Source organism: Coptis chinensis, chromosome 2 (assembly GCF_015680905.1).
Source record: "Coptis chinensis isolate HL-2020 chromosome 2, ASM1568090v1, whole genome shotgun sequence".
In the NCBI taxonomy this organism is placed as follows: domain Eukaryota; kingdom Viridiplantae; phylum Streptophyta; class Magnoliopsida; order Ranunculales; family Ranunculaceae; genus Coptis; species Coptis chinensis.
In genome coordinates this window covers 15,952,874-15,980,567 of record NC_141457.1, presented here as the reverse complement: position 1 = coordinate 15,980,567, position 27,694 = coordinate 15,952,874, and the positions used below count along the sequence as shown (strand labels likewise).

The window sequence follows — 27,694 nt, the reverse complement described above, 5'->3', positions numbered from 1 at the left end:
AAAGGATTCGTTGCTTGGACCAAAACCCGCAAAAGAGGAAAGAAAAATAGACCAAAGGTGGAAAAATAGAGTCTCGCGTTTGAGACGCGACTATCGTGCGTCCAGACGCGACCCATGCATTTGGGACGCATAGATCGAGCGTCCAGACGCATTGATTAAGTCTGGGACGCATGAATAGTGCGTTCAGACGCATGAATCGACACTGTAGCCAATTCCTTCTAAGTTTTGGAGATGAAGTTGGACTCTGGAAGAAGTCTATTTGTATTAGGAAACAAATGACGGTTTGTAATGCTTCTGGAGCTCATTGTAACCCCTATAAATAGAGGACCTAAGTGCCTCATGTGTAGGGGCCAATTCACTTATATTCTTGTCTCCTTTAACTTGGAGGAGAGAGAGATTAATAATAAAAGATCGGTTTTTAACTAGTCGAAGTCTTAATAAATTAGTCTTTTTAGTCTTATGTTCTTCGACTCTTCTTCTTCTCGTTCTTCGTGTTCTTCCTTCTTTATGGAAGGCTAATCTTCTCCTTCAAGGGAGGAGATGAAGCCAGTGCTTAAGATTTAATGATTCTTCTAGTTCATGGTGTTCTTCAATCAGGTTAGTTCTTTATGTTTTTAGTTATTAGTTCCATTGCACACACCAGGGGATGGAAGTATAGAATAGGGTTTATGTTTTGCAATATTAATATCATGCTAGTATTCTTTACTTTTCTTCTAGTAGTATAGTTCTTTAGAGTTAGGGAAGTATTCTTTGTGTTGCCTTAGAAGGGGTAGCTCAGGGAGTGGCTGCCTAGGGGAAGTATTCTTTGTGTTTGCCTTAAGTGGTGATTCATTGAATGGCCGCCCTATTAGGAAGTACTCCTTGATGTTGCTCTTGGTAATACATTGAATGGCTGCCCGAGCTTACATAAAAGGAAAGAAGATATTAATAGCATAAACATAGGAACAACCTTAAGTAGAGTTAATTGTTAACGATGTTTTATCCAAGAGGGCATCGGCACTTGCTCGATTGCCTAATTGTAGTATACTTGTAAGAACCACCATGAAGCAGAAGGTCATAGATTAAAAGTATTGGTGGATTCTAATCTCTTGAATTCCCTCTCTTATAAATTCCCAATAGTTTAGTTAATTTAGTTTAGTTTAGTATTAGAATCTAAATCTCTATAATCATAGTTTTTAATCCCTTAAACCCCCTTTCCAGTCCTGTCCTTCACATAACATACACTTAAAAGTGGAACGATACCTTACTCATCCTTTACTTATTGAGGGATAATTAGGTTTTGATACGCTTCTATTTTGTTCAACGACCATCATCTATCTACATCATTCATCTCATCTACACACACAAAAAGAGGCTGGTCAATAGGCTCCAAGACTCTCTTCATCAACTTTTGTAAGTGGAGACGAATATCCAAGATGGTCCTGATCCATAAGAGAAACATCATTTCTAACAAACTCGTCCTGTACTAACTTCTAAAAGAATGACCAATGTTTATGCTCAATCCAGTTCCATCATTATACAACAGACTTATGCTAGAGGAGTCTTCAGTCAATCTTTCCTTTGAAAATATATCTGACAGGAAATCCCGAGGGAATCGGTCATTGATGTCAATAAGAATATCTCCACGCTTGGCAACCGAGGACTCAACTTGAGGTGTATCTTTAGTGGAGGCCCCTGCCTGAACAGAATTATTTGATTGCTCAAGAATCATTACTATGTGTGTCACTGGAAGCTATCTCACCCCAATGAAGCTCTGGTAGGATAGATATAGAGTCCTCACATTGCTTATAAGTTACTACTAAGCAATAGAACTACACAATAAGATAGAATATAAACAAAAGAAGAAGGGCAGAAAAATGAAGGGTTGAACAAGTATAAAAATGTTGCAACAGTGACCTTACCAGAAACTTTGGCAACCGTGTCCGTTACTTACAGAATCTTCATCTTTCTTAAACCAATCGACCTAAGAGCGAAAAATGTTGTTAATAAATAGACGCTTTTGTGCATTTAAAATAATATAATAGAGATAGGAATTACAGAAATAACATTTGTCTTCACGTAGACGATGAGGCACCATTGACTCTCAGCTTGACTTTAAGTCATAGTTCAAAGTCAACAATATAGTTCACTAATTGCAATTCATGATGATTTAACTGTCAACACTTTATATAAGAGCCTGATCGTATTAGGAGAAAAAGATGAGAGCTTATCAGACATTCAACTTACTTGTTCTTGGTGGTTGCCATACACTGGATAAGTCCCATATGCTCGCCGGGACGTCTTTGGAGTCCGGAAGTGGGTTGCAAAGATACCCATATCGCCGAAATCGACTTCCATAATATGTTCCACTCCAATCGATTTCCACGATTCACCCTCAACCGGCAAACAAACATAAAAGAATCATCGCCAAAACCCGATAACATAGTGAAGATCGAAAGCGATTGAAGAAAAACGCTTTGTAACCATTTTGTCGGTTTCATTTTATTTTCCTTCTCTCTCTTTGTAAACAAGAAAATCACCTAATCTGGGAACCTTTTGCATTTCATCGCCAAATGCCATGCTTAGTTGACCTTCATCACCATGCTAAAACAATACATAACAATTACTATAAGTTAAAAACCGAGGAAAATAATGGAAATAAACCAATCACTTGATGACTACTGAGGATGAGATGACCTTTTAAAAGCACCTACGAGGGCTATATCTTTGGATACAATAAGTTAATAATGATTGCATACAATGATTTTCAATTAGGATTGAACTTGAAATTCGAACACTTATCGTAACATGTCAAAAGTCGGAATTAATCGTAATCAATGTAGCACAACTCATGTAGGAAGCTTTCGAACTTTCAAGAGCTCAAAACACTTTGTACAAAATTTCAAACCAAATTGTTGCTGGCTGATATGAAAACGTCTCACCAGCCCCTCATCCTTCAAAGGAACCATTTCACATCCAAAGTGAACAATTCTAAATTTCCAATGAGAACCACCAATATCCGACACGACTATGAATAATGTTCAAAGCCTTCACCATCTAACTATCCCCAAATGATCCCAATACCACCATTCAACGGTGGTCACCTTAAAAGGAATATCACTTCTACCCATTCAACTCTTTCGAATTGTATCCTCTACCAAATCATTCCCCATAATTTATATTTTAGTGTTCCCTCTCTTATCCAAACCAATCAACTAAAAAACCATTGGAAAGGTAAAATAAAAGTCTGCATGAGTGGGTATTTGAGGAAAAGGGACAATAGTAGCGGGGCAAAATAATCAATTGTTAGACATTGTATCCGGTTCAATTATGATGTTCTTTGAAGGTGATAAAACTTCACCTTTAATCATTTAAATTGATAAAGTTTGAAAGAAGAGGTAAATGACACAATAAAAAAGAAAATACATGAACACAAAACCTTACTTTGTCGGTCAAATCAATGACCATGGCCTCTCCGTATCTTTGAATGAGATCATTAAAATGGCGTTGAACGATTTTAGGCTAGAAAGAAAAGATTACTGCATATCATTATAGAAGCACTGTGTTGGAAATACTACAACATTCATATAACAAAAAAAAAATTAGTCACATACTGTTTCTTCATGATTGACGATTTTGATCCGTGGCTTGTAGCTCAAATCCACGATTTGCTCCCAAAGAAGTGGAATTGATCCTTGAACCTGAAACACAGATTTTCAGCATCCGTTATGAAGAGAGGAACTTATCTATCCAGGAAAAAACACAATGGAAATCTAGTATATCTTACATTTGCAAATGACCCAAGATATGTAAAGAAAGTTTGGAGCAATTTCTCATGTGTGAGGTATGGACAGCTTTATCCCAAAAAAATTCTGAAGTCACCAATGCTTAAGGTGGAACTGTTAGATACAGTATACATGTAGTTATCGGGAACCATTTCCCAATCAACTAGCGGTTTCCTAGGAAACCCCCTCCGATTTCCCAAAAGATCTCATATCGCAAATAGTTAGGAAACGTATTTCCCTAACCTAGGGAGCTAACATAAAGCTTTTTCTTCATTAAAATATAAAGATTGCAAGATTTTACACTGTGTGCAAATAACAGTAGAGTTTGCAAGAGGTACAAAAAAAGTACCTGCAAAAATGAGTACCTAAAACCTTCAATCTCCAACAATTGCTTTGTCTCAATAAAGTTAGCAGTGTCCCCTTCAAGGTTAGCTCCTCGTCACCACATTCTTGTTCCTAAAATTCCGCTTACCATGTCAAGATTAACTAAGTTTATGAGTGCTTCTATATAGCCATAAGACTTTAATGTATATCAACAGGTTTCACTCCTTGTACCTAAACGCCTTGTGCACCTCCTCGAGATTAAAGTAATTTTAGCAGGAGTGTCTTTAAGATTTATCAGACGGTCGAAAACCTAAGACTCGGTTAAGTGAAACAACTCTTTCTCGTGTGGCGATAGCTCCACCGGGTTTTGATTTGCAATCTTAAAGACCAACATTTATAGCAACTCTGAGAAGTACAAAATTGGAAAACAAAATGCTTGGAATCATAACCCGGTAATACTCTTTAGGATACTTCCTTTCTTGGAGGAATGATGAATGCATCAAGTTTGCAAAAAAAAAAGAAAAGTACTTTTTTAGTCCTATATAAGAATAATTGCATTCTTAGCTCACCCATATGAGAATAATTTATAACTTTATACTAAAAATATGTATAACCTTACACTCAATTAGCTCTTCCAACAAATTCCTATTCCAAACAAATCGAGGATCAGCCTGGTATGCATACCAAACGTTAGCTCCTCAAGCAAATCAATAAATGGTGAATTTATCATGTGTCATAAGTGAGCACGGATTGTCGGGTTGAATGAAAGAAATTGTGACCGACTAGGAGACTGTTGCAATAGACTATACCAACAGACCTGTTTCCAAAGTGGTTTCCTTGCCTTAGCATTAGTTCTTGGAGTCGCATGTTCCACTCATTCACCTATAGAACGCTTGACGATGAATGAAGTCGTCATTCAGTTGCATCGAATTAGGGAGCATCATGAAGGTGTTAGGAGTCATTTTAATCAGCAGCAGGGCAAGTTGGCCACTCTCGGTTGGAAGCAAAAAATGGGACTGTTGCCAGTCTTTTTAATCTGGCGTCAAATGGACCTAATCTAGCAGTCTAGATTGCAGTCTCTATGCATCTCTGTTTCTGCCCCGGTGACGAACAATTAAGATGAATGATTTTGTAGGTTTCCTTTTCCTCAATGCATTTCAAGTTTTCAACTAATACCAAATACCAAGTGTTCCAAATTGTTTTTTCATTTAATAGTTAGATGACAGTCGTGACACATACAATTGCGGAAACCGCCAATGAGTCAATGACTGATGTCATTACTTCACTTTTGGTTTTTTTGCCTTAGCTGTTCGAAATTGGACATCTGTAGTCTGTACACATTTTGCATAGCAGCCACATTATAAAACCATGTCATTCTGAGCGTTGGCTGCCAAGCTACCAATAGTCCAATACCACTTTCTCCAACTAGGGCCACTTTGTGGAATAACACGAACAAAAAAACTAACAAAAATGAAAAGGCCTTAAAAGCCGAACAGGACAAGTTGTACCAGCGTCTATGAACAGGACCTACGACCATCTCAATCTGACCCTTCATCAGTCATTTTACGTATTCAAGCATGCTAACTTCCCTGTTCGCTGCAAGCTGGTAGACATCAGAAGCCGCACACCATCCAATTTGCGGTTTGACACAATATCTGACCACGAGAATCTGAACCTAATAAGTGATAATATTCTCATACTAGTTGCACTCTACTTTAAAATACTGCTTAAAAGACTCACTTTAATGTAAGGTCTGTTTCATACGAATAATACAACCCCGGTGTTGATTCCTTTGTCCTTAACAGGGCTCATAAAGTAAGCATCATCTCTTTTTCAAAAGCAAAAGCGGGCTTCGCTTCTTATTCAAATAATTGTCCAATCAAACTACGAGGAGCGATTGAATTTAAGTGCACCACGAATCTGAGGATATAAACCTAGACTTTTGTCTCCCCCTCTTCTGAAAGGGAATTAAACCATGAAGTATGAAGTGGAAGTAAGGAGGCCTTTTTCCACAAATACAAAAGTTCTTACTTCTTGACAAGATGAAAGCCTCAAAATCCCATTGCAGGCCATAAACTTCATAGACATTACTCGGAAAACGGGGAAACCAAGATAAGTGCCAACCTCCTTGCGAGAAGTTATTACAAGTAAATATGTTCCTGTACCAAAAATACGGTTAAAAAGTTCTTTTTTCAACTGACTTCACCAATATGACCAGGCACATATCACCCCATCCATCTTACTAGTATAATAGCTTAATAAAGAATCTAAAGTAACAATATGGCAGAGAGATTGCATTAATGTAAGATGATAAGAACTATAATATCACACTAGCCTAGTAGTCTCCTATTATACTATTGCAATTTTTCCAGTGGACTACAAGATAAAAAATTAACTAATATAAGGAATCCATCCAAACTTACTAGCCAGTAGTCTAATTGTTCCAACCACACCATAAATTATAAAAACTTTATTAGTCCACTGGAAAGCACAGCTCATCCATGTAGTTTTTCTCTAGGACCTTCTTGTACTGGTCCTCTGACAAGGACTTGCATTGCTTCCTGATACGAACACGGACCTGGGAAAATCAAACATCATGTGATTAGAATACAGTATATATAGAGGCAGCAAGATACAATTCTATGTCTACCAAATAAAATACAATTCAATTGCAAATAATGCAGATTATGTGGCTTATTCACTTCTCTGTCTAACAAATAAAATACAGTTTGAAGTGATCAAATGAACTATTGCGAATCTCAGTGACGAGGGTACCAGCATCGACTAATGAGCTGGTCGGGAAGCTTTGCCGCCAGAGTGAAATCAAACTAGCATGACTCGGTTTTGCAAGGGTGCATGCCGATTTGGGAAGGTCATTGAAGAAAGAAAAAAGGCCTTCAACTTCTATTGCCTAAACCTTGATCATTTCCAACTTCGGATATTCTCGACAAATGCGAAATACTAAATGTTGTGTAACTTATTGTATGATGGTCCTGGTCTACCAGTGCACTTCATTGCAGTTAAGTATTGGTTACCTGAATGAAGAGATGCTCATTGTTATCAACTTCAGAATGCTCTAAGTATTGTGTGCAGGTGCACACCTCATGTAAGACTAAGATCAGAGGTTAAATCAAAGGAGCTTTGAGGTTCTAGTGTGAGCTTGAACCATGCAGTATAGGCCACACCTGAAAATTTTTATGTATAAGTAGACCTGTCCTTTTGAAGCATATTTATTGAATAAATTGAAATTAGAAGTTTGAACAAAGAAACTTAAGTCTACAAAACCCTACCTGATACCATCAGCCTCTCGGCGAGTATCGTTAGTTCTATGCACACCACAACTTGTCTTTTACTCTCTCTTTCTTTTACTTCTTGCGGTGACTTTCTTAATACGGACAAGAATCTTGAAGTCTGTCCCTCTTAAAATGCTTTCGGGCTTGAGGAACTCCTTGAGAATGCTATAAAATGCATATATCTAAGTCGGAGTTCACAATGTATGTGTGGTGGGATGAGAAAAGAAGATGAGGTTTTCGATATCGTTACTCGTACAAGTGATTTCTCATTTAATCCGAAGTCCGTTAGCTGTAGATGGTTAGTTCGGGAATGCTACAAAACTATATTTTGTCTTTGGAGCGAAGAATCCCTCAACCCAGAAATGGTTGTGAACAACTTCAAAGAGAACTTCGATACTTCTCTTTTTAAGCGGAAGAATCATTCTACCATAAACGCTCAATGTATTGTACATGAAGCGCTTTACGTGTTGCCTAACCGTAAAGCTTGGTCAGTTAGGTTTCCTATCTGTCATCGTCTCTCTTACCCTTTAAACATCACTTCACCTTCACTGCCCCAGCATAAATGTGTAATGAAAAAAATGCTAATTGAAGAGAACTTTCATACTCAGATGATGATAATAGGATCAACTAATGAGCTGGTCTGGAAGCTTCCAAGCGCACAAAAAAGTAGGTACCTCCCACGTTGCAATGGTGTACGTGGCCTGGAAGATTATTGAAAATATAAGAAGTCTTTGACTCAATGACTCTTCTTTCTTAAACCATCATTTTCCAACAATAGGTAATCTGAGAACAGAAATACCTAATGTACCTAAGCCAAAAATTCTCATGGACCCAGCACACGCACTTCAAATGCTATCAATATACAGGCCACATCTCATGCAAGGCGAGATCAGAGGTTCAATTGACAGACTTCCAGGCTCCAGTATCAACTTGAACCATGCAGTATAGGCAACACTTGAAAAGTGATGCATTAGTATACTGCTTCTAATACCAGTCTTTGTGAAGCAAAGAGTAAATTATTAGATTAGGAGGATGCTAAGACTACAACAACATACCTAAGAGGTCGGAGACCTCCGCCTATTTGGTAGTATAGTTAAATGTAAGGGCTCCATGAAGTTGAAGGGAGTAGAAGCCATATGGGGTGCGACAAAGCGCTTTTGAGTCTTCCTTCGCTGCATAGCTTTCTTGTGCTTTTTGCAGTCTTCCTCCAAGGAAACAAAAGAGAGAAGAAACCGACCTGTATCAACATGCCATGTCCATGTAGTATAACTTCCAACAATTTCTTGACATTCCCGCATAGTTTGCATGGACATAGTATAGGATTTCCCTTACCAGCATCACATTGATCATCAAAACAATTAATACAAGCAATATGGCATACATAAATTCCTTACAAGAATTTATTTACTAAGAAAAAAAGTCTTATATAGAATCTGAATAAAAGTAATAACTACGTCAAGTAATAAAAGTAATCACTAGCCAAAAGGTGATTTCAATAACATTTAACCTAAGAAAACTAATAGAATCTCCAAATTCTTGAAAGCTAGCTATCTCCAGAATCTTCTAACTGAAAGTGATGATCCAAAACCTACAAAGCCAAAATGAACACCTTAAAGAGTTTGACTTTATCATTTTTCCATGATAGGTTTGATTGTCAGCAAAACAAAGGCATACTATTTAGCAAATAATTTCTAAAAAAGAAAAACAATGTAAGAAAATACTCACCATGCACCAAAAGTCTCGCTCCCAAATGCCTTTAACCACTTCAAGTTATACTCAATGAGAATTGTTGAATAAAGTCAAGTAGAACCGAACGAAGGTCTCTTATTTCATCTTTGGTATATCTTTGCTATCTTCCCCAACTCTTGGATCTAAATTAGAGAAGGAAAAAAATTAACTAATATATTATAAGGCATTAATATTCTAATTTAATTATATGACAAAGAAGTATATATGTGTTTACCTTATTTGTTAAAGATTGAGAAGGATCCCTAAGAAAGTGTCTCATAAACATCATAACGTAGTAGGCACATTCTACACCTCCTGGTTGTTTTGGGCACTACACAAGACAAATAATAAGATTAGTCATACTTACTTGGAAGGAAAAAGTAATAAAAATATATGAATTTGGCTTTGTTTACCTTGACCACTTGCCAATTTGGTCCTGCCATCATTCTTTTCCCTCCAGCATAAGTGAAAGCTCTAATAGCACTACAGAAAAAGAAATTAAATTGGGTATACACATATTCATATAAGACCTTGTTGCAAACATTTTGAGATCCAAGCTCACATTGCATTCACTTCGGTGAGGGGCACACGCATTAACACAACATATACTAAAGGAGGATGCTAGCGAGAAGCATCATGTAAGACAATACGAGTTTGAATATGTTTCTAATAAAGTCGAGAACTTAAAGGGTTGGTATTTTAAAGGAAAAAGATTATAATCATACAAGAAAATACATGAAACACATAACTTACTTGTCAACAAGAACTTTTTATTGAATATTGGAGTCGGATTTCCAGAAGAATCCAACCAGTAAACTTGTTGTGATGATATATCAATAACAATCAATACCCAATGCCTCCTACAATGAAATAAATATATAATAATTAATCCATAATGTATAGGGTATAGTCATTTAAGTAATAAATATGATTAAGAGACAAACAAAACACTTACCCCAAATTGTAAGGAATCAATAGAATTTGATTCTGCCTTACATAACCTAATCTGTGTTGCAAATGCTGAACTTTCTCCCCATCATCATTCCCATAGTTTGTGAAGTTAGAAGGATTAGCAAATGTGTATCTTTCTTGAGAACTCATGAAACTCCCATAAAGATATCTAAAAAAATTAAAAATAAAAAATGTTACAATAATTGCATCTACTAATCAAATACAAATGTTTAAAGCAGCATGCAACTTTAGCTCACTTCATGTATGTAGTCATGCAGCTGACACTTAGCCAATCCATGTTGCAAATATCCAACAAATCAAATTTTTCAATGGAAAAATGGCCTAGCTCAATCTCTTCCCCCGAAAAGCTCCCTTTCTATAGGGATGGCAATATTATCAAACGATTCCATCATGTTGTCAAGCATATCGCCATATTCTCTGATACTACGTTCCATCTCATCAAGTGTTTCCTCCTTTTCCTATGTGAAATAATCAAAATATTGACGGGCATAACATAGATATGGACTTATATCACTGACGCTACTAGAAAATAAAAATAAAAAGGACTAAACTATACAAAAGAAATTGAAATTGAAAACCCAAAGAAATTGAAGAGAATAAAAGGACAAGGGCACAAATTTAACTTGAATAAGCTAATTCACATGGATAGAACTTCACAACTTATTATTATAAACATCATCGCTAAATCTAGAAAGAAAAAAATCAACTCATACTTTCAAATCGATTGAAGTTTAAATAATCTAAAGTCCTGCCAAAACTAGTTGCATCTGCGAAACCATTAGGTTATGAGGATGAAACTTAAGTTAAGTTAAGATCTTCAAAAAAAGAAGTTTACAATGCAAAACACTAATACAATTGACACAAATGAAAATGTTAAAAGTGGTTGGAAACTTGTCAAGTATCATTCAACTTATAAGCAAAGATGGGAGTCCAACAGGAGATTTGTGGAAAACTGGAATATTGCACTTAGAGCAAGACCTAAATAACAACATGCTATCATTTTTAAGCCATTGGATATATTGCTGGCTTAATGCAAGTGCTACCCAATCAAATAGATAACAATTTGCATCTTCAATTGAAACCATCTTTGCTACACCAAGATTGAGAACATTACTAATTTCTTTGTAGCCAAACTTTAGAAAAGCGTGTTACTCAAATCAATATAGAATATGGAGCATAAGTAAGTTGCATCCATTGGAAGCAAGTCTTTGAATACAAGAATGCTCTGAGAACTTGAGAAGGAAGCTCATTTGAAGCATAGTTGCAATTGCTTCTTCAACTTAGTTAGGCCGATACATAGTAGGGCGGCTATGTGTTGTCATCTTAAAAATTGCTATATAGATAGTTCAGTTAGTGCATTTAGACATTTAAGACATTTTACTTTCATTCTTGTATAAGTTCAATATTACTGCCGAGGGAGTGAGTGTTCTATACTAAAATAGGGGAAATAGGCCACAACCGCTTGGACCACCTTTAATTGCTTTTAGTGGCTAAGTGCCATCACTGCCATGGATTTTATAAAAGGGAATTGACACTGTTAAATATAGTTTATTAAAAACTAGTACTCATTGGAAATATGATTTACGGTAAATTCAATCTTCCTGCAAGCAATCAAACACATCACAAGTGTGCAATTGCTTGCTTATCTTTTTAATGGAGAAAACATGTTTTTAAGCAGTTAAACAGTTATATAAAATAATTTTTACTCCAATAACATGTTACAGGGACTTGTGTTATTTATAGGACAATATGAACCGAAAATCTGTTTGCTAGAGAAAAAAATAATTGTATCCCCCGAAATATGACCAATCAAATAGATAACAATTTGCATCTTTAGCAAGCAACAGTTCACACTTATAAATTATGTGTAATTACTTGAATATGAGTGTCCATAGACATACATTCTGCCAATAACATCAGTCTATATACTAGTTAAATCAACATAGTATTAATCGTTCAAGCTATGAAAGCATAAAAGTCATGTTTCTCCACCAATATTGTTTCCAGAATAGCGGCAAGATAAAACTCAATACTACCCAGGAGGCACAACAACCCGAGTTTATACAAAATGAAATAACTTTTCCTCCTAGTCGTCCTAGAACCAATTTAGATTGTTCACCAAACTCTAATAATAATTAACGGCACATAGTGTTTGATTACCAATGTACTAGTTTTACTTATTTACTAAATTAACCTATCTAATGCTATGAGTGCAGTGTGAACATTTCCCTGCCTTTCATTGGTACCTTCCTCTATGTAAATTTACTCTTTGCACTGGGGAATGCTAGAAATGAGATTGTTCCTAGAAAAACCAATTCTTCTTTATGCAAAAGTCTATAAATAACAATTAGTAAATATATGGGATTATGATCATATGAAATAAGCTAAATATCTGTGGAGTACTAATTTCAAAGTTAGGCAATGCCTTCTTACTTTTAGCCACAACACCAAAATCTTTTATCTGCATGAGTATAGTAATAAATCTAAGTCATATATTAAAAGTACAAAATGCATATAAAAATACAATAATGTAAACTTTTGACTGTTTGCCTTTGTTATCCTTTCTAGCCTTCTCTCGATCCAAGTAAATCATGTTTTTCTTCCTACATGAATAAGGAGAAAAAAAAAAAAAAAATTAGTGTATGCATGTCAACACCAATAATCATTACTTTTTGTCTAATAGTTTACCACATTGCCGATTATCACAAATTCTTTTGGCCACACCACAAAACTATGTCATGCATCCTTAACAAATCTCAAGTCACCAACCCGTCTTTGGGAGAGGGAGGTCGAGGTTTGATTCATGTCAATTTGTACTTTCGAAAATTGGCTTCTCCTAAAGGAATATCATTAATATTTTCTTGAGGTCGAGTATTCTTGAAAATCGAGCCTTTAGCAGCGATGTTGCTTTTCAAAGTCAAAGCCAAACTACACTTCACACCCCTAAAAAAAAAAAATAGTAAATCAATATATCAATATATGTACACTAAAAAGTACTGAAGTGTTAAGAAGATAAAAATGTTGACTTGTTTATTTGATTTTTATCGTTGCTAGCCTTCTCGGGTGCATCAAAATCACCATCTCCTTCCTACATAAATAAGTAGGGAAAACAACATAATGAATCAAATGAATGAACAAGTGTAAATCAACCAAATCGTCATTAATCTTTCTATGATTCTTTACCACATCGCCGACTATGACAAATTCTTTTGGCCATGCCACAAAGTTGTGCCATGCATCATAATAATAATAGCTTCAAGTCACCACTTGGTACTGGTATTGGGAGGGGGAGATCAGGTTTCATTATTAAGTTAATCTGTACTTTTCGTACATTGTGTTCTCCTAAAGGAATGTTGTGGACTTTTTCTTCCGGGTCAGATCTTCTTGAAAAGTAAACCTTTAGCAACAATGTTGCCTTTGGATCTCAAAGCCAGAGAACACTTAATAGCCTATAAGAAACATGGATATGAGTTAGAGCTTATGCATATATCGTGATAAGAATTATATCAATTTAAAGGATAAGTACCTTGGGTGTACTGAATTCATGATTGGTCGGAGTCTTCTTCATTTTTAGGATACCAGCATCTTTCACCTGCATGTTTAATAAAAATAAATCAATATATGTACACTAAAAGTACTAAGTGCTAAGTGTTAAGAAGATATCGGTGAAAAACATAAAATGTTGACCTGTTTCCTTGATTTTTTATAGTTTCTAGCCTTCTCGAATGCATCAAAATCACCATCTCCTTCCTACATAAATGAGTGGGGAAAACAACATAATGAATCAAATGAATGAACAAGTGTAAATCAACCAAATACGTCATTAATCTTTCTATGATTCTTTACCACATCGCCGACTATGACAAATTCTTTTGGCCATGCCCCAAAGCTGTGCCATGCATCGCTAATAACGCTCAAGTCACCACTTGGTGCTTGGTATTGGGAGGGAGATCGGGTTTCATTATTAAGTCAATCTGTACTCGTACATTGTGTTCTCCCAAAGGAATGTTGTGGACTTTTTCTTCTGGTCCAGTCTTCTTGAAAAGTAAACCTTTAGCAACAATGTTGCCTTTAGATCTCAAAGCCAGAGAACACTTAATAGCCTATAAGAAACATGGATATGAGTTAGAGCTTATGCATATATCGTGATAAGAATCATATCAATTTAAAGGATAAGTACCTTGGGTGTACTGATTTCAAGATTGGGCAACATCTTGCTAAGTGTATCCCCATCTTCTACCTGTATGTTTGACAGATCTAATTAAGTCCCACAAAGAAAAAAGAAAGAAATTGAATGCGTAACACAAACAAGTCATAATCAGATGCATAACTAAGTTGATACCTGTTGGTTTACTCTTTTATCACTTCTAGCACTATTAGATCCAACATTCTCAGGTGGTGGCGACTTATGCATCTCTTTCTTCCTTAATGCACTTTCCTTTTCTAGAAACCTCACCCTTTCTTCTGCTTCCATCCTTCTTGCTTTTTCTTCATGTAGTTGGGTCTCAAGCTCCTTTCTATTTCTCTTCCAAGTACGTCTAGGAAGTTTAAAGTATCTTTGTTGGAGTTACAAACCTCCCTCCCCTAACTCTACCACTATGCTCGGGGTTCCTAAAAGCCGAGTAAGTATATCATTCTTTCCTTAGTTACTAAATTCCCCTCCTTCTCCTTGGTTTCAATTAAGCCTACATGACATAATTATGTTAATACATTTCAATATTTTATATATAAAAGTAAAAAAGAAATTAACAAAACTTCAAGAAAACTCACAATTCTTTCTGCAATTTCCATAGTAGCATCATTCACAAATTCACCATTCTTCTTTTGGCGAGCCCTTAGCCATTTGACACTCCGATCATCATGTTCTCTTGAGGAACCGAACTCTTCTTTCTATTAAACATAAACAAAAATTGTATTAGACTAGAGTATATTCATTGCTACAAACAAGTAACATATAATAGGACCTAGAGTATTGGACAAGAGGTGAGGTGATAAACCTTGGACCTCTGACCACCTAATGGGACATCTGAGAATTGATTTGATAACCAGATAGTAAATCAATTAATAGCATGATCCTACATGAACCAGACACCTAAACCAGATAGCCACCTAAACTCGTGAAGTCAATTAATAACAGAAAATTCCTTCATCAGCTGGATGGCATTGAAAGGAGGGCTCAAGACGTTGCAGAAACTAAAAGAGTGGAAGAAAGTAGCAACTGATGTTTGTGTGTTGTGTTGGCGGGAAACTGAAACTGTAGATCATCTCTTTCATACATGTACAGTCGCGCAAACATTATGTAGTATACTGCTTTAGAAGATAGGATTCAGCAGGCCCATGGCCCATATGTGGCAAGAAGAGGTACAATGGGCTGAAAAAATTACACGAGGTAAAGGTTGCATACAAGATAGTCACAGGTTTACATGGAATGCTTTTGTATCACGGGATATGGAAAAGCATAAAATGACAAGATTTTTCAGAATAAGCAAGTTGGCCTTGAGACCGGTTAGTAAACTTCGGTGATCGGAGATGTAAGGAGACGACTCTTGGCTCTTAACATAAGAATGGAGCAAAGGACGGAAGCCTGAGAACTTCATGGAAATGTGGGAGATAGAGGTTGGAGTAAAACAGAAAAAGTATGAGTACTGTAAGTGGATGAGAGCAAAGAAGGAGATACACAATCTGAATACTGACGGGACTCTACAAGGAACAGAGGGAGAATGGGCAGCAGTATTACGTAATGATAGAGGAGAAGTACTTGCAGCAAGCCAAGGCAAGTTAAACATGCATAATATTGCTTTGATAGAGCTACAGGTCGTAGAGCAAGGAATGAGGATGGCATTAACACAAGGAGTAAGTAAGATAGCGGTACAAACAGACTCAACAAATGTTATAGCGTGGCTGAAAAAGAAAACCAAGTACCCATGGACAGCAGAGAAGATGATCCGGAAAATTCAAAATATGAAGGAAGAGATGGAGCAATTCAGCATCAACCATGTATATAGAGAAAGTAAAAACCTCGCTTACCGACCAAAAAAAAACAAATTAATAACAGAAAATTTAGAAAACTAAATGATTACCATCTCTTCTTCGAGACCAACATAGCCTGATCTACTGAGTCGGTGGTTATACACATTCTTCTTTCTCCTCTCAGATTGCAGCTTGTTATACTCCTTTGAATTAAAAAAGACAACAATAACTAAGTATAGTAGGGGCTGAACACACATAACTAACTATCACTATGCAATTTGAATTTCATTCATCCCGAGTTTAAACAATTACTATACATACCTGAAACTCATCTGTCAATCTTGACTTCACAAACTGTTCCCAGTCATTTTGATGAATAAAATCATAAATTTTTGGTGGTTTCTCCAGTAGGCTGCGGTCATTTAAGTAAGGAGTAATATATTTCCTAGTCAAATTGGTCTTGAAAGTCCTCCATCTTTCCCCAATGGATGATATGACTTTATCAATACAATTTGGATCAATATCAAATATTTGCTAGACATAAAAAAACATGTAAGACATCAGCTTTAGGAAGAAGAGCAAAAAACAAATTGTTCATAATATAAAATACATAGAATTATACGATTACGTACCTGCATTGCTTCCCATAAATCATCTCTCAAAGGTTCTGGTAAATCATGCCAAGTTTCAAATTCACTCAATGGTACCTTGGACCTTGCCAATGCACCCCCATACCAGCAAGTTTTCTCCGTACTACCCGATTATTTGGCCTTCCTTTTTCATCATAGACAACTCTAATTTTATTTCCATCCCATTTCTTGTTAAGCTCAATCATTATTGTTGTTCCTCTTTTCGTGTTTCCCTTTTTCGATTTTTCGGTTGCATCATTCCTTTTTCGGTTGTCATTTGATTGGCCATCTTCTTCTGTACCCATGATAACCTACATGGCAAAAATAAAAATGCACAACACATGTTAAATCTATGTAGAAATTTTAGTGTATGACAGATTAACGGTCAATTTTCTAATTTAGGAAGAAAATGGATGATGAATCAACAATCTAAAACAAAAATATAGGAAACTAATGCATCCCATAAGCATTTCCAACAGCAAAGGCGAGAGTATCTTTACCAAAAAAAAAAACAACAAAGGCTGAGAGAAGTGCAAAATTAAAAATTAAAACACGCTTGGAATTATGACCAAGCAATGACATGAAAATAACAAGATAAACAAGACAATTGAATATAAACAAAGGCACGAAAGCTTTATTAGTTTTATTAGGATCATCTCAAGATTCTTCTAAATCTGAAAATTCAAGCTACACTATTAGAACTAACAGAAAAGAAAAAGAAAATAAAAGATACAATAATCAAATAAATAGAGCTGAAATGTTTCGTTTATGGGCTTTTCTTTTCTTTGAAGGCTTGTGAGCAATCCAGATCCCTTCACAATCTTCACGTCCATACATTGATTGTTCATCGTCATTCACATCCACAGATTCCATATATGGAAATACTTCGTTGCGAATGTTGTCTCCAATACCATCATCAATGAAGTCATCATCTTCATTCTCATTATCATGATCATAATATCTCTGAGGAGTTGCTAGGGCAACTGACCATTTAGGATTGATCTGATCTGGTACATAGAAAACTTGCTTCACTTGAGAGGCAAAGACGAAAGAATCAGATTTGTACCCAATTCTACCAAGATCAACCAGTATAAAACCCAAGTCATCTACCTTGATGCCATTCCGATTCTCAACCCAATCACACTTGAATACTGGGAGTTTGAACTTAGTGTAATCAAGCAATCATATTTCGGTAATAACACCATAGTAGCAACTTTCTAAAAAAAGTGGATTTTTATCTCTTGCACTTGTTATTTGCATTCCACTGGCAACTAAACTCACTCCACTATTCTGATTAACTCGTGACGCATCACGATCCTTTGTGGAGAAATGGCAACCATTAATCACATAATTGTGATATTTCAATACATGTTTATGAGGACCTTAAGCTATCCAACGTAAGGTTTTCAAGACATTGTTACCAGGGATGCTCCTTTCATCTGAAACCTGTGTTCTTTATAAAATTAGTTACGCTTATTAGAGTAGTAAATAAAAAATTCAAGTTGTTTAGTAACTCACCCTTTTTCTTAACCAATCACTAAAAGTGCTAATATGTGCATCACGTAACCAATTTTGGCTTTTTGATTGGCGGGGATGGTTTTGCCTTAAGTAGTTCATATGCTCCCTACAAATTATGAACACCAACTCTGGTTAGATATGACAGAAAAATTAGAAAAAAAAAATTGAACTCCTCAAATGTATTTGAAATGTCATTACTCGATATAAGGTTCAACAACATTTGTATTGTGCAACACATAACCATGTGCTTCCTCTAAGGACTTCCGGTCGACAACTACCAAATCACCACCGATGGAGGCTTTTCGAAACAATCTCCTTGGCTGTGTTGCTTTCAACATGTGGAGTACCAACAGCACCCAAATCAGATAAAACTCACTACAAAACTCAAACCGCTTCTACGTAATATAACATTCAAAGAATGCACCTTATACGGACGATTACAATTTCTTACATAGCCTTTTAAAACCTTCATATACCTTAACAAAAAGAAAAGGAATATTGATGGAATTTCCTATATTTAACTTGGTATAATTTGAACTATAAATGATATTCGGCAAACTTACCTCTCAAATGGGTACATCCATCAAAAGAAAACTGGACCACAAAGTTGGACTTCTCTCACAAGATGTACGGTTAAATGAACCATAATGTCAAAGAAAGATGGTGGATAGTATTTCTCCAGAAGACAAATGTGATTACCAATTCTTTCTGAGTTTCACGTAATTTCTGCAAATCAACTACTTTCGCACAAATGGCATTGAAGAAGAAGCAGAATCTAATAATTACATATCTCATATGCTTTGGCAACACAGATCTTATTGCCACCGGAAGCAATTGTTGCATCAGCACATGACAATCGTGGGATTTCAGACCACCTAATTTTAAATCTTCCATTGAAACAAGTGGCCTGAAATTAGATGAGTAACCTTCAGGAACTTTTAGCTCATGCAAGGTTTTGCAAACTCGTAATTTCTCCACTTTGGATAATGTGTAACAAGCTGGTGGCAGGTATGTTCTCAATCCTTTTCTTTCTGGTGCCAATTCCTTTCTCAAACCCATCTCCTTAAGATCACGACGAGAAGCAACCCCATCCTTCGTTTTCCCCTTAATGTTAAGCAAGGTCCTAATAATGTTATCACAAACATTTTTCTCAATATGCATGACATCCAAGTTATGTCGGAGAAGTAAATGTCTCCAATACACAAGCCTGAAAAAAATAGACCTCTTCCTCCAACAACGTGTAACATCATCATGAACAATATTTGCTCTTAACCTTTTTGACTCCTCACTTTTGCCCCAAAAAGTTACAAGTGTTTTAACCTTCTTCCGTATACGCACACCGGTGAGTGGTGTTGGTGCGGATCGAAACTCACATTTACCATTAAACGCCTTTTTTTGCTTTCGATACGGATGCTCTTCCGGAAGATATCTTCTATGAGCCATGTACACATTCTTCATGCAATGCTTCAATCTGCAAGAATCTGTGTGTTCACCACATATCGGACAAGCATAATAGCCTTTAACACAAGCACCGGACAAATTACTAAATGCAGGAAAATCGTTAATTGTCCACAAGAGAATAGCCTTTAGTGTAAATTTTTGTCGTTGGAAAGCATCATAAATCTTAACCCCTTTCTTCCACAATTTTTTCAAGTCCTCGATCAAAGGTGCTAAGTATATGTCAATGTCATTTCCAAGTTGATGTGGACCCGAAATCAACATTGTCAACATCATAAACTTCCTTTTCATGCACAACCACGGAGGAAGATTATAAGTGACCAACACAACAAGCCAACAACTATATTTACTACTAAGAGAGCTATGTGGGTTGATTTCATCTGCCGAAAGTGCTAAGTGAAGATTTCTTGGTTCTACTCCAAACTCTGGCCACTTATCATCTACTAGCTTCCATGCGGGTGAGTCTGCTGGGTGACGTAGTTGCCCATCAACTTCTCTCTCATTGGCATGCCATGTTAAATTTTTCGCTGTCTCTGCTGATTGGAACATCTTTTTGAATCTAGGGATCGGTGGAAAATACCACAAAACTTTTGCAGGCGAACCATTACTTTGCTCAATCATATTATCCTTCAACTTATATCTTGAAAGTCCACATGTAGGGCATGTCTTTCTGCCACTAAACCCCTTCCGATATAGTATGCAATCATTGGGACACGCATCTATCTTCTCATATTTCATTCCATACACTGCCAATGTCTTTTTAACCTCACACATATTTTTGGGCAGTATATTCTCTTCGCTTGGTTGCGTGTCTCTCATCATTTGTAACATCTTTGTGAAGCTTTTGTCGGACCACCCACTCTTCGCTTTCAGATTGAACAAGTTAACAGTGGAAGATAACTTCGTATACTTTGAACATTCTCTATACAAAGGTTCCTCAGCATCTTCAAGCAACTTCTTAATCATTTCAGGGTTACCCCGCGATAATCGATCTCAAGCTGGCTGAACCAATTTTGCTGTTTCAGCTGCATCCTCTACAGGCTCCCACTCAAAATGATGATGGGAAGGCTCATCTGTATCCATATACGAGGGAGCTGCACTTGTTGTTCTTTCCCCATGCCATGTCCATGTAGTATAACTTTGGCACATGCCATTGAAATACAAATGATTTTTAACGTCGAGTTCCATCAATTTCTTGATATTCCTGCATAGTTTGCATGGACATCGTATAGGATTTCCCTCACCAGCATGGCCCCGTGCAAACTGTAGAAAATTCTGAACCCCTACTTGGAATTCAATAGATAACTTATCCTTGGACATCCAACCCTTATCCATTTTGAATGTGTCAAAGAGTAATCTGAATGTAAACAGTATTGTTCAGTTAACAAAGTAATCAAAAGGCATTTTTTAATCCCCCACGAATATGCCAGATATGAAATCTAACAAGAACACTACATGACCAGTCTTTATTTCTAATAAAACATTAATAATGCTACGTATTATATGGTCAGGGGTTGCTCGGTACTAGCTATTTAATACATCTGAGACAAATAACGAGGTGAACAAACTAGAATTCATGCGTAACCATGTTACTTCTTCATTTTATAGCTTAACTAGGCGTACAAAAACAGGTTTTCCTCTTTTTTAGGTAAAACTATATATCAACATCATTGAAAGTAAAACCTATGCTATGAGAATCAAAGTTAACTTATGAATTAATAGATATTCATGCATACACAATAAAAGTAACAATACTTGAATTCAATAGTGCAACATTTTAAGCGGTAACAACTAAAACTATAAATGTATGGACTATTGACCAATAAAAAATGGTTGTACTATCCAAAACAAAGGTGCATAATAGAAAACATGTTTCCTCACACTCATGTACACAAAACAAAATTGATAAAGTCATATACACATGAACAAAGGTTAACCCAAAAAGATTAAACTTAATCAGATAAAGAAGATAGAAGTGTACCAACTCTAAAAGCAACCCAAGTTGGAGCAAAGCAATCAGGACCTTCTCTTGTCCAATTCGATTCTAACAAAATTTGGGAAGTGATAAAAGATCTGCAAATAAATAAATAAAATGTTTAGCCGCTAATTCACTACTCAGGATATAACAATGGCAATAAACAAGCTGAAAAAACAAGAGTGAACCTATTTACAATTGAGAAAGGATATCAAATGGTTCTACTACCCAAATACAAAATTTCATGACGAAAACCTTGCATTCTCAACTTACGTAAAACCAAGTTGCAAGGGCAAAAGTCTACCCTGAAAGCTAAACTTATGAGGGTTGCAATTTTAACAGATTGCAATAAAGTAACATAGATTGCAAAGCTATGAATTACCAAGCAAAATGCAATTTACCAAGACCACATAAGAAGACTAGGGGGTTGTGCAAAAGGTAGCTTTCGACACTTAAAAGTAGTATTTGACTTTGGGTGGCCAGAACTCTAAATTATCAGGCGACCGACCATTTGTACATCAATGCCTCATTGCTTCCACTAGCAGCCAATGTTTCTGTTAATCATGTTATTAGACACAAAGTTCGTTTCGTCTTATGGAGGGCAACTCGTTAACAAGCTTATCGATAGCTATTTATTTGTTCTAATACTACAGGCTGGATCTATTCTTAACTCCAGTGGGTGTTACAGAAACTGCGAGTTCAAATACCAAGGAAAAGGCACAGACGAACTGGAAATAGAATGAATGATTCTTATTTTAAATAATGAAGACAAGCCAGCCAGCGGAATAAGTTCAATTCTGGTTAATCGGAAGAATCTATTTGGTCTCATACTCTCATCAGCTATTTGTGTGCAATCACGTTACCTTAAATAATAGCACTAGCTTGATATAGTCATAGATACAAGAAAAAAGCTCGCTACGTACAAGAAGGCCTTATCTGAAAAAAGATAAGAGTAATATACCTGCTCAAAAGCAAATCAAGTTGAGGCAGGACGACCAGAACCTCCTCAGATCCAATTTGTTTTAACAAGGAATGAATAGCTAATGGAAAAACTGCAAATCAGTTTATAAAGGTTAGGCACTAACTTATTTATACATGAATTTTCAAAAATCTGGCTAGTTTTGAACACTATATAATCTCCTAGCTTAATCTAAGATCATTTTAGTACCTGAAAACCCAGAAGAATTGTTGAATTGCTGTGGAGTTGAAATGGGTAGTGGAACTTGTTTCTGAGTCGTTGGTGCGAGAGGTGAAGAGAGGGCAAAATACATGGATAGTGGAGAGCGAGATAGCTGGGATTAAAAATACACGAAGAGATATATAGTGGAGAGCGAGATAGTTGGGATTAAAAATACACGAAGAGATAGCAGAGAGCGAGATACTTGGGATTAGAACGGCAGTTGCCATTATCGTGAGTTCGTGATATTCCTGAGCTAGAGAGTACTGTAGAGCGGGAGTTCAATTTTTTTTGGACTTCTATGTTTTTTTGGGATTTTTGTTTTCTTTAATTTATTCCGAGATATTTGGTATAATAGCTATTATATCATTTTAGTGCCGAGATATTTGGTTTAATATCAATTATATCAGTTCAATGTGAGATAAATTAAATTTCCTATTATATCAGTTCTAGAATGGTGAGATAAATGAAATTTCCTATTATATCCGTTCCACAATGGTGAGATAAATGAAATTTTCTATTATATCAGTTCCTATCCACCAGTGGTAAAATCCATATATTTTATCTCGGTTAAGTAAGAGGCGAGATAACAGATTTATACTCAGAGTTAGTACCTAAATTACAGGACATATTATCTCTCTTATCAGCAGAACCGAGATAAGGCTAATTTTAGAACCGAGATAAAAACCTTTTTTTTTAGTAGTGGATGAGACCCTTACGGAGAGGTTGAGTATTACGAATGAGAGCGAAGGGGTTGAGATCATTCGCGGATATATTGTTGAGTTCTACAAAAGAGAAATGGAGGGGATGAGCCTTTCGCAAACATGATGTGGAGTTTTACAGAGCGTCGAGGAGAAGGGGATGAGACCCTTCACGGGCAATATGTTGAGTTTGAAGAGTGAGAGCGAAAGGGAATAGACCCTCCGTGGGCTTAGTAGTGAGTTCTATAAAGAAGAGTTGATAGCTGGGTTGAGACCCTTCGTGGGCATGATGATGGATTGTGAATAGTGAGTGCCAAGGGGAAGAGACCCTTCGTAGAATGGTAGTGGGATGAACCTTCGTGGAATCAACCTGGGGGCAAACTGAGCTGCCCCCAACTGCCAGAGACTGCAGGGGGATGAGCCCTTTGCGGATATGCTTTGCAATATCCGGCTAGTGTAAGAGGAATGCACAAAAAACGTGAGATCAAGTCCTATGGTACTGCGCAGATTTAGAATTCAAGTACGAGTACAGGAGAGGTCAAGGTCTTCTCAGGTCCACCGTCTTCATCGACGGACCCGAGAGGGGGCATCTGTAGTGGTCATATTCGTGACATGAGAGGTTATATGTGGCAAGTGGGCCGGATGGGAAATAGAAAGAAAGAACATACTGCAGTATATCAGGTCTGTGGAACCCTAACTGCTAGGGGACCTAGGCGGCATATGGAGAGGTAGTGGACACAAGATGAAAGGGAGATCAACGAACCAGAAAAGAGAAGAAGTTAGAAAGAGATAAGGAGTTATAAAGAGGAGAGGAGAAGGAGGGGGAGAAGGAAAAGAGGAGAACTACGGCACAGCTTGATCCTCCGAGAATGGCTCGGGGGTGCGTAGACAACCCAAAAGGGTTCAGTTGATCAATTCAAATGGCGATTATTTCTCATCTTCAGTATGAAACCGAGGAGTGGAGACATGTAAGATTAGTGTGTATGAAAGGGGTTCATACACTCACCTCACCAAATCAATTGAAAATATTAATTGTTTTCAGGAGATGTCTATATATATTTATCCCAGTGCTTTTGTCTTTTATATTTTGGTTTAAGTTTTTTTGTGATTTCACCTTTTTTATCACACAAGTTCTTATGCAGGCAGAATCAAGTCGCCATGCAAGGGAATCAGAAGTAATTTTGCAAGTCAGTGCTGACATGGAATTGAAACTGATGACGACGAATTGTATATGTTGGGAGTTTCATGAAATAACTGTTAGCCTTTATTTCGTTAGGAATTCAATACTAGCTTGTAGTATTCATTGATGTATATATGCTGGTGATCAGGTTTACTGTTAAATTCTTGCTTGTGTGTTGTATATAATGTGGAGGTTTTTGTAACACAATCATATGGAATATCTAGTATTTTGGAAGTTCCTATTTTCAGTTTCCACTGTACTGTTTGATTTCACTACTGGATTTTCTAGTTGATTATGATGATCGTTAATCCGATAGAACATTAATTAGTTACTAGCTTAGCACCATTTCTACATCAGACTTGCTCAACATGATGCACGGTTGGAAGATATCAGTAGCATTCTGGCAGTGTTACTTGTGAAGGACGTGCTTCAAACAATCTCGACTCAGAAAGAAAGTTGAGCTCTCGGCTCTTGATTTGCTGGTCATCATCTTTACTCACTGTTTTTAAATTCTGATCCTCTCTTCCAATGTCGCACAATGTCAAAGCATACGCTGAAGGAACTAACGGTATATACTTCGGATGGCAAACTTCACTTCTCCATGATAGCTGACTATGTTCTGAAATGCTGCCATGATTGTCGTTGGGTACGAGAGCGGCAACTATGTTTTGAAATGCTGTCTTGGTTGCCGTTGGGTACGAGAGCGGCAATGTGAGAGTTTTTGGGATTACCAATGGATTGTTGAAAAAAAAATCGCTACTAGGCGCTTAGGAGCGAAAAGTCTCATCCACCACACATCTACCATCTTGTTAACTATTGATTAACTATAGTTAATTAAAATCTAACCAATTATTGTTTTATTCTCTCTCCAAATCATTCAATTTTTCTCTCAACAAATTTTTCATTTTTTCTGTGTTTCTATTAAAAAAGGAAAAGAAATTATTAATTTCAATTAAAAATTAAAAATTTGTACATAAATTATTGATTTTGTGTTGCGGATTTTTCAAGGGCTTCTCCTTCATTTAATTACAGCCCGCGAATTTCTCAAATTTATTGTGTTGGCTATTATCATCAGTATTTTTGGTTGTAATAAAGTTGCAATTTATAATTGCATTTACTCTTTTTTTAAAAGAGTTATGATAAAATTTAAGAGTTTCTTCATAAAGTTGAGTGTAGTTTTTATTTTATTATATAAGGTTATTTTCTACACAAATCCTTTTTTTTCATATAAAAAGAAAATAAATTATTAATTTCAAATTAAAAATTAAAAATTGTATATAAATTTTTAATTTTATGTTGCTTCTTTTTTGATAATATAATTTTGTAGTGCAACTTTTCAATTTTTAATTGAAATTAATATTTTCTTTTCTTTTTATGGAAACACAAAAAAAAATAAAAGATTTGTGGAGAGAAAAATGGAATGATTTGTAGAGAGAACATAATAAAATTTTAGTTAGATTTTAATTAACTAAGCTCCTATGAGCGAATTTTTTCTCTGGGTTGTTAATGTTAGGTTACTGTATAATAAATGATATTAAATAAATTTTTAATTATATTAGATGCAGACCTGCTTTTGGTAATATACATGCGCGTAATGCTACCTTCAGTTTTTTTCTTTTATCTCCTCTAGTTTTAAGTACTAGCATATATTGAATAAAGGTTACAGTAGAATACACTAAAGGAAAGAGTATAAAAGCAAACGTACGTTTCAAGAAGTATGTATGTTACTAACCTTTGGTTCTACTTAATACCCCCGTCTCGCTCAAATACAGAAAGTAGTAGCAGCTGGGGGAGCAAACCACAATCAGGATTGAACAAAATGTCTTTGAAGGTTTCATTGATGGTAGCATGTGTAGCAATATCAGTGATCTCTCCTACAATAGCCCAGTTAGTTGTACCCCCAAATCCAATTCATGATATCACAAAATGCTGGTCGTCTTTCCTAAATGTTGATGGATGCGTGCCAGAAATTTTCACCTCTTTTCTCAGTGGTCGAGTAGGCTTACTTGGTCCTGCTTGTTGTAATGCCATCAAAGAAATTCGTACGAGTTGTTGGCCAGCAATGTTCCCCTTCAGCCCTTTGTTTCCTCCTTTGCTCAGGCAATATTGTGCTAATGTTCAGTCGGGCGCCAAGGCGGCCTTAACAGCTTCATCTGCTCAAACTGGTTCCAAACTTGAAGATGCATCTCTGAATACATTTGGGTTAATCCCAGACGTCGGAACATGTATAGCGTCGCTCCAGAAGACCGAAGGGTGCTTGAATGAGGTCGTTACCTCTTTCTTCAGCTTCCAAGTTCGCCTACTCGGTCCAGCATGTTGCAGAGCTATCAATGCCATTGATAACGATTGCTGGCCAAAAGTATTTCCTTTCAATCCTTACTTCCCTCCATTGGTCAAGACCTACTGCACCAAACTCGGAAGCGAAACACCTACCAAGACACCAACAACAGCACTCCCTCCCATGACACCAACAACATCACTCCCTCCCAAGTCCCCGCTGGCTAAGGCAACTGGTCCAAACTGACTCTAATAATATCCTATCCTAGACTGATCCATTTCTAATTATATCGTTACATATCGTGCTCTTTTTGTTATTAGAAATCTAGGACGTGCTTATTTATTATGCTCAGTTGCTCAAGGATTCTAAGGTTTTTATCTCTATTAATTTTATGAACGCACAAGATTCCGAGAGACTTATTTCAAAATGCTTCTCTGTTTATTTTATCTTAAGGCACTTTTCGTGGAAAAGTAGCATAGGCATGCCAAATTTTTCTTGGAGGTGGTAATAAAAACTCGCTTGTTATGCCCCTATCTCAAGAAGATTCTCAACAAAAAAAAACAGGTTTACCATTCAATCAAACAGACCCCGAGATAAACTGTAATAATCTTAGCACACGCCTTTCTATAGCCATCTCTTTTTAGGTTGTTTCTTAACCATTAATACGTACTCTTTTCAAAATTTGTTGTTCATGTTCTTTTGCTCTGGCTATAGAGTTAAGATGCTC

The 27,694-nt window shown here is 36.4% G+C and overlaps 1 protein-coding gene, 1 long non-coding RNA gene and 2 pseudogenes across 2 annotated transcripts; 1 reads left to right on the top strand and 3 right to left on the bottom strand.

The window, feature by feature from the left end:
• Positions 1-1,465: 1,465 nt before the first annotated feature.
• Positions 1,466-6,869, bottom strand: LOC147515106 (phosphoinositide phosphatase SAC8-like; annotated as a pseudogene).
• A 2,358-nt stretch (positions 6,870-9,227) lies between these two features.
• Positions 9,228-9,592, bottom strand: LOC147515105 (uncharacterized). The gene is made up of 3 exons (XR_015214472.1): positions 9,523-9,592; positions 9,345-9,440; positions 9,228-9,252 (listed from the first exon to the last, which is right to left on the bottom strand). It is a non-coding gene; the product is annotated as an uncharacterized LOC147515105 (long non-coding RNA).
• A 7,826-nt stretch (positions 9,593-17,418) lies between these two features.
• Positions 17,419-20,622, bottom strand: LOC147515104 (uncharacterized; annotated as a pseudogene).
• A 5,825-nt stretch (positions 20,623-26,447) lies between these two features.
• On the top strand, positions 26,448-27,369 carry LOC147515103 (uncharacterized). Its single transcript, XM_086594443.1, has one exon. It carries the CDS (start codon positions 26,509-26,511, stop codon positions 27,211-27,213), a length of 705 nt encoding a protein of 234 aa, XP_086450569.1. The 5' UTR covers positions 26,448-26,508; the 3' UTR covers positions 27,214-27,369.
• Positions 27,370-27,694: the final 325 nt, after the last annotated feature.